The sequence below is a fragment of the Tamandua tetradactyla genome, chromosome 4, assembly GCF_023851605.1.
Source record: "Tamandua tetradactyla isolate mTamTet1 chromosome 4, mTamTet1.pri, whole genome shotgun sequence".
Classification (NCBI taxonomy): Eukaryota; Metazoa; Chordata; class Mammalia; order Pilosa; family Myrmecophagidae; genus Tamandua; species Tamandua tetradactyla.
Window position 1 is genome coordinate 35,594,997 of NC_135330.1, and position 16,410 is coordinate 35,611,406.

The 16,410-nt window shown below is 35.9% G+C and overlaps 1 protein-coding gene across 2 annotated transcripts in view; it reads left to right on the forward strand.

The window, feature by feature from the left end:
* XPR1 (xenotropic and polytropic retrovirus receptor 1) overlaps window positions 1-16,410 on the forward strand; it is a 309,953-nt gene that overhangs the window by 133,849 nt on the left and 159,694 nt on the right. For both annotated transcript variants that reach the window (XM_077157163.1, XM_077157164.1), the window contains exon 3: window positions 15,933-16,034. In XM_077157163.1, coding sequence (XP_077013278.1) covers window positions 15,933-16,034 — 102 coding nt within the window. The remainder of the gene's footprint in view (window positions 1-15,932; window positions 16,035-16,410) is intronic.

A 16,410-nucleotide genomic window follows, 5' to 3' on the forward strand; every position in this document is an offset into this window, starting at 1 on the left:
GCCCAGTCCCTGCTGCTGGTAAAGTCCTTTCCTTTCCCCTCTGGGAAGCGGCCTATGGGGAAGGGGGGCCGGCTGCCACAGCTTTGGGAACTCATGGTTCTGGGGGGTGCTTGCAGCCGGTCCAGCTGATCCAGACTGGGGTACGCTGTGTGTCCGGTCACTATCGTGGCTCTGGGAGCTGTACTGTACTGTTTCTGGTTATTTAGTAGTTGTTCTGGAGGACGAACTAAAATGCGCATGTTGTTAAGCCGCCATCTTGACCTGGAAGCCTGCCATGGATTGATATGTTCTATCTTTAACTATATGCGTACTACTTCAAAGAGAAATGATATAGTTATATATGTGTAGTTCTTTTGAAAGCTTTTTACGTGGAATAAATAACCAGAGTGATTATAATCCTTATGGTTCATTCTTGTACTCATCTTTGCAAACAACAAAACTGATAATTCAGTTAAAGTACTAACTATTCATCGTGGATCATCATTAGATATTTTGCATTTGCTTTGTTTATAATAACTTCAATCTTAGTAATATATATGACCTGTTGCTTTGGAGGAGTGAAAAAGAACAATGGTTAATAATAGTTCAGCTAAAGGTGGACTAACTAGATATGTCTGATTAATAAAGTGACTTTAAATAATGCCATACCAAAAAAAAAAGTAATGGCATACACTTTCATCATGCATATAAAATAATTAGTCTAATAAAATTAGCAAATAGAAATCCTTTGGTGGAGAATGGGTAATTCTCCTGAGAATATCATTTATATATAAATTAGTGTTAATTTTGTCATGTTGGTTACATGATGAACAATGCTGGAAAAATGCCCTTTTTTGTCCTTTTCTGCTCTCTCGTGGGACTAATACAAATACAGTCTTCAACCTAGGATACATGGAAGACTTTCCAAAAACGTGCAAGAAGGGATAGAGTAGTGAAATCAATTTTCAAATCTTCCGTATATACTAATCCTAAAATTGATGTGCTTGAGAAATTGTCTCCAGTTAGGGAGACCCCTTTCAAATTACTTTTCTCAGACTTGATAAAATATAGACTTGTCTCTTACTCTAAATTTTGGTATGATGTATTGCTTTTCTGACACTCAAACAAAGGAGTAGTCTGAAACACTTTCTTTTTTTTTTGATGGACAATTGATTTTTTTAAACTTTTTTTGTTGTGTAATGTAACATATATACAAAGCAAAGAAAGAAAAAAGCAATAGTTTTCAAAGTACTCTTCAACAAGTAGTTGTAGGACAGATTCCAGATTTGTCAGGGGCTACCATATCATCATCTCAGATTTTTCCTTCTAGGTCCTCCAGAACATTGGAGACTAGAAGGAATAAATATTTTTTTAGCATCACAATTGACTTTTTTTTCTTTTCTGTGAGAAATAACATACAAAAAAACCCAATAAATTTCAAAGCACAGCACAACAATTAGTTGTAGAACAGATTTCAAAATTTGATGTGGGTTACAGTTCCATAGTTTTAGATTTTTACTTCTAGCTGTTCTAAAATACTGGAGAGTAAAAGAAATATCAGTATAATGATTCAGCAATCATACTTGTTTGTTAAACCCTACCTTCTCTGTGTAACTCCACCATCACCTTTGATCTTTTTATCCCACTCTTTAGGTGTATTTGAGGTATGGCCATTCTGATTTTTTTTTTTTTTTGACAGTTATTCTATTTTTTTATTATTTTTTTAACTTATTTTATTAATTAAAAAAATTAACAAACAAAACATTAAGATAGCATTCCATTCTACATATACAATCAGTAATTCTTAATTATCATCACATAGTTGCATATTCATCATTTCTTAGAACATTTGCATCGATTTAGAAAAAGAAATAAAAAGACAACGGAAAAAGAAATAAATCAATAACAGAGAAAAAAAAAGATTATACATACCATACCCCTTACCCCTCGCTTTCATTTACCACTAGCATTTCAAACTAAACTTATTTTAACATTTGTTCCCCCTATTATTTATTTTTATTCCATATGTTCTACTCTTCTGTTGATATAGTAGCTAAAAGGAGCATCAGACAAAAAGTTTTCACAATCACAGAGTCTCATTGTGAAAGCTGTATCATTGTTCAATCATCATCAAGAAACATGGCATCTGGGACACAGCTCTACATTTTCAGGCAATTCCCTCCAGCCTCTCCACTATATCTTGAACAACAAGGTGATATCTACTTAATGCATAAGAATAACCTCCAGGATAACCTCTCGACTCTGTTTGGAATCTCTCAGCCATTGACACTTAGTCTCATTTCACTCTTCCCCCTTTGGTCGAGAAGGTTCTCTCAATCCCTTGGTGTTAATTCTCAGCTCATTCTAGGGTTTTTCTCAGTCCCTTGATGCTGAGTCTCAGCTCATTCTAGGATCTCTGTCCCACGTTGCCAGGAAGGTCCACACCCCTGGGAGTCATGTCCCACGCAGAGAGGGGAAGGGTGGTGAGACTACTCGTCATGTTGGCTAGAGAGAGAGGCCACATCTGAACAACAAAAGAGGCTCTCTTGGGGGTGACTCTTAGGCCTAAATTTTAAGTAGACTTGACCTATCCTTTGTGGGGTTAAGTTTCATGTGAACAAACCCCAAGACTGGGGGCTCAGCCTATAGCTTTGGTTGTCCACACTGCTTGTGCGAATATCAACAATTCAACTTGGGGAAGTTGAATTTCTCCCCACTCTCACCATTCCCCGAAGGGGGCTTTCAAATATTTTCCAGTCACTGATCAAATCACTCTGAGATTCATTGGGGCATAACTCTGGACAAGCCAAATCTCATGTCATACCTGAGATTCCAAGTACTTATGACATCAAACTATTTACATGAATTATATTAGGAAATGGTGTAGTCAAAATATAAATTTTGTAACTAATAAACATTTTTTGCTTTATTCTCACACATAAGGTGACATTTTAAAGTATTAATTATCATCTGTTTTCAGCACCCTGCAATAATTACATTCCTTTGTTCTTCCTTATGCAAAAACATTCTTAAAATTTGTAGATTGTACATTTCACTATTATTATACACTCTAGGCATTCCTAGATTATACCATCTCGATCTTTACCATCTATCTTCCTTTCTGATTTCATTTATGTCCCCAGTCCTCCTCCCTCTATCATTCTCACATGCAGTTTCATTCAGTGTTTTAACATAATTACATTACATTAGGTAGTATTGTGTTGTCCATTTCTGAGTTTTTATATTCAGTCCTGTTGCACAGTCTGTATGCCTTCAGCTCCAATTACCCAATATCTCACCCTATTTCTATCTCCTGATGGTCTCTGTTACTAAGGAAATATTCCAAGTTTATTCACTAATGTCCGTTCATAACAGTGAGAACATACACTATTTGTCCTTTTCATCCTAATTTTTTCATGTTGGAAGGGGCTGTCAATAATATGGAGTAGGGAACTAGCTGACTGAAACACTTGAAAAAGTGAGCGATTAACTGCAATACAAATCCTTTTGTAAGTCAGCTTGTTCCACTTCTTTGCTTTTAATGAAATTGAAGGAAGATATATATGCCAGTTTTTATATTAAACCTAATTTTTGATAATAAATCACTATGTGATTTTTAAAAAATACTTAGGAGGGGTTTAAAGAATTGACATCACTACAACAAATCCAATTCTGATTTACTTATTTATGTAACAATGTTTCTCAACACTTATGTCCATACTAATGAAAAATAGGAGTAGAATTAAATCTCGGTGGTGTTATTCTACAGCGTTTGTAATATTCTAACAAATAATGTAATATTTCTCATTCTACTAAATGATGTAAAATTCATCAATGGATATATGAACTAATGGAGGGACGCTCTTTCCACTTAAATATGAGACTCATTTTCAAATTTCCCATAAAGTTTTTCAGAGTTTATTGCATATTAATGTTGCTGTGATGTAGTATGTTCTAATAGTTGTAATGATAGCCGAATCTAGAAGAAATGTTAATATTTAAATCTCTGTGGTTTGGAAAGCTTTGTATTTAAATTTTAATTTATGTACATATTTAATGTTGGAATACGATAAGATCATCAATAAATGACTTTCAAGCATGAAACTATATTAGGATGAAATCATATACGGTAAATAGAATGAAACTAGAAATTCAAGAAGGAAATGGAATGATAAAAAATTTCCAACTCTTAAAGAACCTGTTTATGTATTTTTATAATGAGTGATGGCACTGCAGTTTTATCTTACTTTTTCTTCTAATCCATATTACAGCTATATACTTCTGTGATTATTTGATTAAAGTCTGTTTCCCAGGGAGACCGTAACTCTTAGTAGGGTTTACGTATTTTTTTTGTTGTTGTTAATTAAAAAAAAAATTAACTAACACAACATTTAGAAATCATTCCATTCTACATATGCAATCAGTAATTCTTAATATCATCACATAGATGTATGATCATCATTTCTTAGTACATTTGCATCGATTTAGGAAAAGAACTAGCAAAACAACAGAAAAAGATATAGAATGATAATATAGAGAAAAAAATAAAAATAAAAATATATATATAAAAAAGGAAAAAGAAAAAAAAACAAAAAACAAACAAACAAACAAAAAAAAACTATAGCTCAGATGCAGCTTCATTCAGTGTTTTAACATAATTACATTACAATTAGGTAGTATTGTGCTGTCCATTTTTGAGTTTTTGTATCCAGTCCTGTTGCACAGTCTGTATCCCTTCAGCTCCAATTACCCATTATCTTACCCTGTTTCTAACTCCTGATAGTCTCTGTTACCAATGACATATTCCAAATTTATTCTTAAATGTCGGTTCACATCAGTGGGACCATACAGTATTTGTCCTTTACTTTTTGGCTAGACTCACTCAGCATAATGTTCTCTAGGTTCATCCATGTTATTACATGCTTCATAAGTTTATCCTGTCTTAAAGCTGCATAATATTCCATCGTATGTATATACCACAGTTTGTTTAGCCACTCGTCTACTGATGGACATTTTGTTTCCATCTCTTTGCAATTGTAAATAACGCTGCTATAAACATTGGTGTGCAAATGTCCGTTTGTGTCTTTGCCCTTAAGTCCTTTGAGTAGATACCTAGCAATGGTATTGCTGGGTCATATGGCAATTCTATATTCAGTTTTTTGAGGAACCGCCAAACTGCCTTCCACAGTAGTTGCACCATTTGACATTCCCACCAACAGTGGATAAGTGTGCCTCTTTCTCCACATCCTCTCCAGCACTTGTCATTTTCTGTTCTGTTGATAATGGCCATTCTGGTGGGTGTGAGATGATATTTCATTGTGGTTTTGATTTGCATTTCTCTAATGGCCAGGAACATAGAGCATCTCTTCATGTGCCTTTTGGCCATTTGTATTTCCTCTTCTGAGAGGTGTCTGTTCAAGTCTTTTTCCCATTTTGTAATTGGGTTGGCTGTCTTTTTGTTGTTGAGTTGAACAATCTCTTTATAAATTCTGGATACTAGACCTTTATCTGATATGTCGTTTCCAAATATTGTCTCCCATTGTGTAGGCTGTCTTTCTACTTTCTTGATGAAGTTCTTTGATGCACGAAAGTGTTTAATTTTGAGGAGCTCCCATTTATTTCTTTCTTTCTTCAGTGCTCTTGCTTTAGGTTTAAGGTCCATAAAACCGCCTCCAATTATAAGTTTCATAAGATTATCTCCCTACATTTTCTTCTAACTGTTTTATGGTCTTAGACCTAATGTTTAGATCTTTGATCCATTTTGAGTTAACTTTTGTATAGGGTGTGAGATACGGGTCCTCTTTCATTCTTTTGCATATGGATATCCAGTTCTCTAGGCACCATTTATTGAAGAGACTGTTCTGTCCCAGGTGAGTTGGCTTGACTGCCTTATCAAAGATCAAATGTCCATAGATATATTTGCTTATTGGTTTTTCTATTTCTGAAAAATAAGTTGTTGGGATTTTGATTGGTATTGCATTGAATCTGTAAATCAATTTAGGTAGGATTGACATCTTAACTATATTTAGTCTTCCAATCCATGAACACGGTATGCCCTTCCATCTATTTAGGTCTTCTGTGATTTCTTTTAACAGTTTTTTGTAGTTTTCTTTGTATAGGTTTTTTGTTTCTTTAGTTAAATTTATTCCTAGGTATTTTATTCTTTTAGTTGCAATTGTAAATGGGATTCGTTTCTTGATTTCCCCCTCAGCTTGTTCATTACTAGTGTATAGAAATGCTACAGATTTTTGAATGTTTATCTTGTAACCTGCTACTTTGCTGTACTCATTTATTAGCTCTAGTAGTTTTGTTGTGGATTTTTCCAGGTTTTCGGCGTATAGTATCATATCATCTGCAAACAGTGATAGTTTTACTTCTTCCTTTCCAATTTTGATGCCTTGTATTTCTTTTTCTTGTCTAATTGCTCTGGCTAGAACTTCCAACACGATGTTGAATAATAGTGGTAATAATGGATATCCTTGTCTTGTTCCTGATCTTAGGGGGAAAGTTTTCTATTTTTCCCCTTTTGAGGATGATATTAGCTGTGGGTTTTTCATATATTCCCTCTATCATTTTAAGGAAGTTGCCTTGTATTCCTATCTTTTGAAGTGTTTTCAACAGGAAAGGATGTTGAATCTTGTCAAATGCCTTCTCTGCATCAATTGAGATGATCATGTGATTTTTCTGCTTTGATTTGTTGATATGGTGTATTACATTAATTGATTTTCTTATGTTGAACCATCCTTGCATACCTAGGATGAATCCTACTTGGTCATGATGTGTAATTCTTTTAATGTGTTGTTGGATTCGATTTGCTAGAATTTTATTGAGGATTTTTGCATCTATATTCATTAGAGAGATTGGTCTGTAGTTTTCTTTTTTTGTAATATCTTTGCCTGGTTTTGGTATGAGGGTGATGTTGGCTTCATAGAATGAATTAGGTAGCTTTCCCTCCACTTTGATTTTTTTGAAGAGTTTGAGCAGGGTTGGTACTAATTCTTTCTGGAATGTTTGGTAGAATTCACATGTGAAGCCGTCTGGTCCTGGACTTTTCTTTTTGGGAAGCTTTTGAATGACTGATTCAATTTCTTTACTTGTGATTGGTTTGTTGAGGTCATCTATTTCTTCTTGAGTCAAAGTTGGTTGTTCATGTCTTTCCAGGAACCCGTCCATTTCATCTAAATTGTTGTATTTATTAGCGTAAAGTTGTTCATAGTATCCTGTTATTACCTCCTTTATTTCTGTGAGGTCAGTGGTTATGTCTCCTCTTCCATTTCTGATCTTATTTATTTGCGTCCTCTCTCTTCTTCTTTTTGTCAATCTTGCTAAGGGCCCATCAATCTTATTGATTTTCTCATAGAACCAACTTCTGGTCTTATTGATTTTCTCTATTGTTTTCATGTTTTCAATTTCATTTATTTCTGCTCTAATCTTTGTTATTTCTTTCCTTTTGCTTGCTTTGGGGTTAGTTTGCTGTTCTTTCTCCAGTTCTTCCAAGTGGACAGTTAATTCCTGCATTTTTGCCTTTTCTTCTTTTCTGATATAGGCATTTAGGGCAATAAATTTCCCTCTTAGCACTGCCTTTGCTGCGTCCCATAGGTTCTGATATGTTGTGTTTCGTTTTCATTCACCTCGAGATATTTACTAATTTCTCTTGCAATTTCTTTCTTGACCCACTGGTTGTTTAAGAGTGTGTTGTTGAGCCTCCACGTATTTGTGAATTTTCTGGCACTCTGCCTATTATTGATTTCCAACTTCATTCCTTTATGATCCGAGAAAGTGTTGTGTGTTATGGCAATCTTTTTGAATTTGTTAAGACTTGCTTTGTGACCCAGCATATGGTCTATCTTTGATAACGATCCATGAGCAGTTGAGAAAAAGGTATATCCTGCTGTTATGGGATGTAATGTCCTATAAATGTCTATTAAGTCTAGCTCATTTATTGTAATATTCAAATTCTCTATTTGTTTATTGATCCTCTGTCTAGATGTTCTGTCCATTGATGAGAGTGGTGAATTGAAGTCTCCAACTATTATGGTATATGTGTCTATTTCCCTTTTCAGTGTTTGCAGTGTATTCCTCACGTATTTTGGGGCATTCTGGTTCGGTGCATAAATATTTATGATTGTTATGTCTTCTTGTTTAATTGTTCCTTTTATTAGTAGATAGTGTCCTTCTTTGTCTCTTTTAACTGTTTTACATTTGAAGTCTAATTTGTTGGATATTAGTATAGCCACTCCTGCTCTTTTCTGGTTGTTATTTGCATGAAATATCTTTTCCCAACCTTTCACTTTCAACCTATGTTTGTTTATCTTTGGGTCTAAGATGTGTTTCCTGTAGACAGCATATAGAAGGATCCTGTTTTTTAATCCATTCTGCCCGTCTATGTCTTTTGATTTGGGAATTCTGTCCATTGACGTTTAGTGTTATTAGTGTTTGGATAATATTTTCCTCTACCATTTTGCCTTTTGTATTATATATATCATATCTGATTTTCCTTCTTTCTACACTCTTCTCCATACCTCTCTCTTCTGTCTTTTCGTATCTGACTCTAGGGCTCCCTTTAGTATTTCTTGCAGAGCTGGTCTCTTGGTCACAAATTCTCTCAGTGACTTTTTGTCTGAAAATGTTTTAATTTCTCCCTCATTTTTGAAGGACAATTTTGCTGTATATAGAAGTCTTGGTTGTCAGTTTTTCTCTTTTAGTAATTTAAATATATCATCCCACTGTCTTCTAGCTTCCATGGTTTCTGCTGAGAAATCTACACATAGTCTTATTTGGTTTCCCTCGTATGTGATGGATTGTTTTTCTCTTGCTGCTTTCAAGATCCTCTCTTTCTCTTTGACCTCTGACATTCTAACTAGTAAGTGTCTTGGAGAACGCTTATTTGGGTCTGTTCTTTTTGGGGTGCGCTGCATTTCTTGGATCTGTAATTTTAGGTCTTTCATAAGAGTTGGGAAATTTTCAGTGATAATTTCTTCCATTAGTTTTTCTCCTCCTTTTCCCTTCTCTTCTCCTTCTGGGACACCCACAACACGTATATTTGTGCGCTTCATATTATCATTCAGTTCCCTGATCCCCTGCTTAAATTTTTCCATTCTTTTCCCTATAGTTTCTGTTTCTTTTTGGAATTCAGATGTTCCATCCTCCAGTTCACTAATTCTAGCCTCTGTCTCTTTAAATCTATCATTGTAGGTATCCATTGTTTTTTCCATCTTTTCTACTTTGTCCTTCAATCCCATAAGTTCTGTGATTTGTATTTTCAGACTTTCTATTTCTTCTTTTTGTTCTGCCCATGTCTTCTTCATGTCCTCCCTCAATTTATTGATTTGGTTTTGAAGAGTTTTTCCATTTCTGTTTGTATATTCAGCATTAGTTGTCTCAGCTCCTGTATCTCATTTGAACTATTGGTTTGTTCCTTTGAGCCATATCTTCAATTTTCCTGGCGTGATACATTATTTTTTGCTGTTGTCTGCGCATTTAACCAGATTTCCCTGGGTGTGGGACCCGGCAGGTTGAAAGATTTTCCTGTGAAATCTCTGGGCTCTGTGTTTCTTATCCTGCCCAGTATGTGGCGCTTGTCTGTCTGCGGGTCCCACCAGTAAAAGATGCTGTGGCTCCTTTAACTTTGAAAAACTCTCGCTGTGGGGGAGGGTCGCCAGCCGAAGCAGCTTGGGGAAGTGCTGATCCAAATCTCCCAGCCGGCCCGGGAATCTGCGTGTGGGAGGGGGTCTCGGCCGCCGCAGCTTGGGGGTCCACCTGTCCAAATCTCCCAACTGGCCTAGGGATCCGCGTATGGGTTGGGTGCCGGCCGCCGCGGCTTGAGGGGACTACCTGTCCAAATCTCCCAGCTGGCCCAGGAATATGCGTGTGGGGGGGCGCCGGCCGCCGCGGCTTGGGAGAACCGCCTGTCCAAATCTCCCAGCCAGCCCGGGGATCCACGCGTGGGTGGGGTGCTGAGCGCTGCGGCTTGAGGGGTCCGCCTGTCCAAATCTCCCTGCCAGCCCAGGAAGGAGGGAGGGAGGTGCTCCGGCCGCCAGCCGCCACAGCCCGGGGAAGCGCCCGCCCCTCTGGGATCTCACCGCAGTGGATTCTCCCAGCCAGTTCAGCCGTTCCAGAATGGGTTATGCTGTCTTTTTCGTCTCTCATGGCTCCAGGAGCTGTTCTGTACCGTTTCTGTTTCTTTAGTAGCTGTTCTGGAGGAGGAACTAAGACCCGCGCGTCTTACTAAGCCGCCATCTTCTCCGGAAGTCCGGGTTTACGTATTTTTGCTTGACATTTCTTCCTAGCACCTCCAAAATGCTGGGTTTGCAGAAGGTTCTCAATGTTTGTTGAATGAATGACTCCTGGTTTAATTCTTATCCTACCATACCAAAGATTTTGGCATAACATTTTTACCTTTGAAATCTTCTTTACAACGTGCTTTATTTAATTAATCTACCCATCTGTTGATGAACTAGTATATAGAAAAAGTTGTTATTCCCAGTGTGTAAATCACTCTAAAAAAAATACCTGTTTTTTCTTAAAAGCATGTAACAAATAGTGTTAAATCTTCTTTTTGTATTCGATGGAATCTAGTCACATGTTTAATTTTTATTCATCTGCTCTCTTTTATGTGTAGAAGCTAAGTAGTCATGAAAATTCTTGTGTATGGAATATAATAAAATGCAAAGAGGTGATACTATTTTCTTTTCTTGTTTTTTTTTTTTACATGGGTAGGCACCAGGAACCGAACCCGGGTCCTTGGCATGGCAGGCGAGCATTCTTGCCTGCTGAGCCACCATGGCCTGCCCTGGTAGTGATACTATTAAAATTAGCTGCTCTCAAACTCATGTTTCACAGAATAGTGTTCCTGAAGATTTTAATAAATGCTCTCCACCCCCTTCCTTTTCTTCCCTCTGCCATTAAACCTCCACCTCCAGCCTTCCACCTCCAAGAAGGGTTGTATTCTTAAAAGTAACATTGAAGAAAATACCCTAAGTCCCAGTCTCGTAGAGTAACAACGTACATTAGCAGAGTAAAGCATCTTTTGCCTTAGAATTTCTCCTTGGCACTGTTGGCATTTTGGGCTGGGTAATTAATTCTTTGTTGAGGGAGATTTTTGTGGTTGTGTTTGTAGTGGTGTAGCCTTATGGGATGCTTAGTGGCTTCCCCAGCCTCACCCATTAGACTCCAGTAACACACTCCCAGTTCATCAATCAAAAATGTCTCCAGATACTCCCAAATGTCCATTTGTTTTGTTGAGATATAACTCACATACCATAAAATTCATCTTTTAAGGTATACAATTCAGTAGTTATTAATATATTCACAAGGTCATACAATCATCACTACTATCTAATTCTAGAACATTTACATCCTCTTAAAATGTAATTCTATCCTGGCAAACACTAATCTACTTTATGTCTCTTTGGATTTGCCTATTTTGGACATTTTATATAAATGGAATAATGCAATAGATGACATTTTGTGTCTGACTTCTTTCATTTAGCATACTGTTTTCATGGTTCACTCATGTCGTAGCATAAATCAGCAAACTTTATCCTCTTTTGTGGCTGAATATACTCCATTGTATGGATATACCACCTTTTGTTTATTTGTTTATCAATTGATAGATTTTGGATTGTTTCCAGTTTTTGACTATTATGAATAATTCTGCTATAAACATTTGTATGCAGTTTTCTCGGATATTTACCTAGAAATGGAATTGCTGAATCGTATGGTACCTCCATGTTTAACTTTTTGAGGAACTGCCAAATTGTTTTCCAAAGCAGCTGCACCATTTTACTTTACAATTAGTAATTTATTAGAGTTCCAATTTCTCCATATCTTCTCCAACACTTCTTGTTGTCTGATTTTTTTTTTTATTGTATACATCCTAGGATGTATGAAGTACCATTTCATTATGGTTTTTGACTTGCATTTCCCTAGTGACTCATGATCTTGTGGTATATTGAGTGTTTTTTCTATGAATTGTACACATGAATATTAATTTATTCACATATTTTTTCATAGATGGGATTATGCTGAATATATTCTGCTACTTAACTTTTCCTCAGCAGTATGTCTTGGTGATTTTTCATACATACCAGAATGTATGTATAGCATTTAAATGGCTGCAGTATTATATAACATTATAATTTACTTATCCATTTGCATTTTGTTGGACATCATTTTGTTTTCTTTATCACTATTGAAAATAGTGATACATGATCATCCTTCATGTAGCTATATTTCATTTGTGTAGAGATTCCTTTAGAATATTTTTCCTTTATATGGGGTTGCTAGAGCACAGGCATATACATTGAAAATTTTTTTAACTACTGCAAAATTGTCTTCCTAAAAGACTGTATAAATTTGCATTCTCACCAACAGGGACTGAGTGTTCATTTACCCTCACCATTGTCAAAATGATAGTGCTATTTTAAAAATGTTTCCAATCTAATGATTGAAAAATTATGTGTATTTTAAAGTTGCATTCATTTGATGACTAGGAATACTTGTATAATCCATTATTGTTCTCTTTGATTTTGTTAAGTTGAAAACAGACTCTGAAAATCAAGATGAAGAATAAGTTTATTGAGCTAAGTGGCATGCATGGAAGCAGAACTAAAAGAAAGTTACTGCTCAAAGCAAAGTGGCAGGGAAACAGTTTATATACCTGCTTAGAACAAAGAAATGGTATAGAGGAAATCGGGAGGGGGAGACAAGGAGGACATGTCCTATGTGAGTTGTGTGGGGCAGGGATTTAAGTACCATAAATCTGCAAAAGCTACCCAAGGGAAATGTTTGTGTAGGAGTGAGTCAGTTTGGTGAAGATAAGTAGACTTGCTGGTGTCAGCATGACTTGTTTATCACAGTTCTCCTTTCCCATTGAGATAGGGGTCTTAATTAGCACCACAAGGAATCTTTGACATGTCAGCCTGCCTCAGTTGCTTTTTGTTTCTCCTTTGTAATTGCCTGAGTAAAATGAGAGTTTAACTATTAGTAAAGTTATTTACTATTCCAACTTCACAATTTGAAGCGCCCACTTTATTTCAAATTTAAATGTACATCTCGGCAGATAAGATCGGTTTCTGGAGTTGCTATTCTGCTCTTTTTGTCTTATATTTCTACTTCCTTTACCAGTAGCATACTTCTAATTACAGTAGTTTACATATATTTTCAAACTTGAGAGGATAAGAACATTGTCCTCCATTTAATTTATTTTTCTTAGTTTTGATATTTTTTTTCTCTTCCCCTCTGTTAGCTGTTACTTCCTACTGTTGCTGTAATCTTTCTTTACCCTATTCTGATTTGTGGCTAAGTTATATGTGAAATAGAATACTAGATAATAGACTGTTAATATTTCAAATAAAACTGGCTCTAAAGTTAGGAAGTGAAGGATTCATAGGAGATCGATTGATGGGTAAATTCATTCTTTAATATATAGAGTTTCTTATGTATGGTTTACTTTCTCAGAGACTTGTATTTTTGTTTCTGCATTGTTGGTAATATTTTAAATAGTTGATGTTGCTGAATATGCAGCTTCTTTATAAACATTAATTTATGTTAAAATTATTTTAAAAACAGAAGCTATGTTTAAAATCAATTCATGGGTGCTACAGTGGTGGCTCAGTAGCAGAATTCTCGCCTGCTATGCCAGAGACCTGGCTTCAATTCCCAGAGCCTGCCCATGCAAAAAAAAAAAAATCAATTCGTGAACAACTTTGTCTGTTTCCATCAATTCGTATTATTGAAAGAAGTCCTTTATTAGGAAACAAAGTAAGTATGGTCAAACCCATTTTTTGCTTTTAGGTTTCCCCCCTAACTAAAATTACAATAAAAAATGAAATAAAAGTGAAAAAATGTAGGTAATTAGGTGAGGTCCATTGCTCTTATTTCAAATCACCTATAACTAGCTGCTATTATAGAAGCAGCATCTTTTATCACAGGGCTTCTTTAACACAAGGCCATCATTTAAAAAAAAAAAGCTATGTCCTGCTTTATGCTTTGAAAAAGTTAATTCTCAATGGCCTTGGGCAGCTTTTATTGTACCTAAATTGCTGAGCTTACCCGAGAAACTTAAATGGCCTTCCCTTCTTTATCACAAAATCAATAAAGTATCCTGCATTATCTGCTCAGGTCTAAAGCATAGACCTAAAGAAATAGAGAAGTATGGATGTATAAATAAAATTATGGTTTTGTGTATTGTTAATTTTTTTACATTTGCATAATTCAGATTAATATAAAAGATTCAACATGTTTTTTAGAACTTCACTTTAAGCTTTTTTCTTTAAAATATCTTTCATACTCCAAATGTATATGTATATATGTGTGTGTATGTCTCTCCATATATCTGCATTATTCAGGGAAATACCATTTCCGTTATTCCTAAACAGATGAATTATTTTGAGATTGCTACTAAGATTTGGGGCACCTGGGGAACAGTGAAACCCCTCTCTCTGAACTGTTCAAACTTAATCTCCCATAGAAATTCAGAAATGGCATTGTTGTATATTATGGCTAGCATTTGGAGAGTCAAGTCACTTCTCACTGGGAAACAAAATACCCTTTTAGGCTTGGGGGGCTTTAGAAACTACATATATCTGTACATATAACATTAAGTAGATTGTTAATGCTATATAACAAAAGTCACAAAGAGCATCTAGCCTACCATGATATATCTTGATTGTTAAGTAGTGTTTTTAAAAATATCTAAATTTATGGCTTTTCCTGAAAAATTGGAAGATCTAACACTGTGGGCCCTGTGTCATGACATGGAAACAACTATATGGACTTGGCCTCTCCAGTTTGCCATAGTGCGTATCTGTTCCTATCCTGAAGGTTTTAGTTGTCATTTATCACCAAACTTGCACAGTCACCCACTTGTTCAACTCATTTATATTATCTACTGTTTCTGTGTCCTGGCTGCTAAAACAAGTACTATAAAATGGTTAGCTTAGCAACAGGAATTGTCCCAGGGTTTCAGAGGGCTCAAGGTCTGCTTCTTCCCAGGGTCGGTATCTTCTGGCTACCTGGCAATCTTTGGTGTTCCTTGACTTCCATCACATGGCAGTGCACATGTGCCATCTTCTTTCTCTCCCAGGTTCCATTACCTTCCAGCTTCTGAACGCTCCCTGTGACCTCTTTTTTGTGTCCAATTTCCTTTGCTTATAAGGATTTCAGCTTCATTGGATTAAGGCCCACCCTTATTCTGTTTGGGTGCACCTTAACTAATAACACCTTTAGGGTGCTATTTAGAAATGGGTTCACACCCATAGGACCAGGGGTTGGTACCTGAACCTGCCTTTCTTGGGGGACATGATTCAATCCCCAATACCTGCACTGCTCCTGAAGATTTTCCTCATCTAATTTACACCCATTAGTCTATTCCTGTTTCTCTGTATCTGGTGTAACTGGAAAAAAAAAAAAGAGTAGATAGCAATTTAATAAAACCAATCAATTTGTTTTCTCCAGAAACATTACACATTCATATGTTCATACCTTTGCTACTGCGTTTTTTTCTTCCCTGAAATATTTAGTGTACACTCCTCTGCCCCTCATATCTGAATCCTACTTAGCTCAGTCAACACCTTGAATCTTCCTTGATTGCCTCTGTTTCCAATAGTTTCTTCCTCTTTTGAAGACTAGAAAATTTATTTTCCCTACCTTTACTTACCATTTATCATCGTGTCTTAGAATTTTGGTGATAACAAAGAGCTAAGAGATCATCTCATTCACATCACTCTTACAGTACACATGAGAAAATGGTATTCATAATAAATTCGCTTAAACTTTTTATAGTAGAGATTTAGAGAGTATCATTCATTTAAAGAAGGGTTGTTTGTGTTCCTTTGAAGAGTCCTTTGAAAAACATACATAGTTGTATATAGACTTTAATTTTGATTTCCCTACTTCTCCCAATTGACTTTCAGACTTTAAATTTAAACATTGTTTACCTTGCCTTTCAGTTACGGATGAGGATACAGTAAAGAGGTATTTTGCCAAGTTTGAAGAAAAATTTTTCCAAACCTGTGAAAAGGAACTTGCCAAAATCAACACATTTTATTCAGGTGAGTCATTTTTGGTAATTTTTATAAGAGATTATTTCTGCTGCTAGGGAAGGAGAAATTCTAGCATGTGATTGTTTAAATCTCTGGTCAACACTGTTTTTTTTCTTTATCAAGGCTTGTTTTCTTTGGTATACTGTACTTAAGGGATTTTTTTATAGCTGAAGTATGAGCATGTCTAGTACCTCAGTGTTGAAGCCTTATGTGGTCATTGCCTAGATTCTCTTACAGTAACAAGGATTTCAGACCTTTATTATAATAAAGCTTCACAGTCTCTATCCCAGTCCAAAGGTTTAAAGAGTTGAAAACTTGATTTTATCATTTTCCAGAGCAGAATCACACAATTCTGCTTTACCAGTTTTATGTATACATTGCCTGA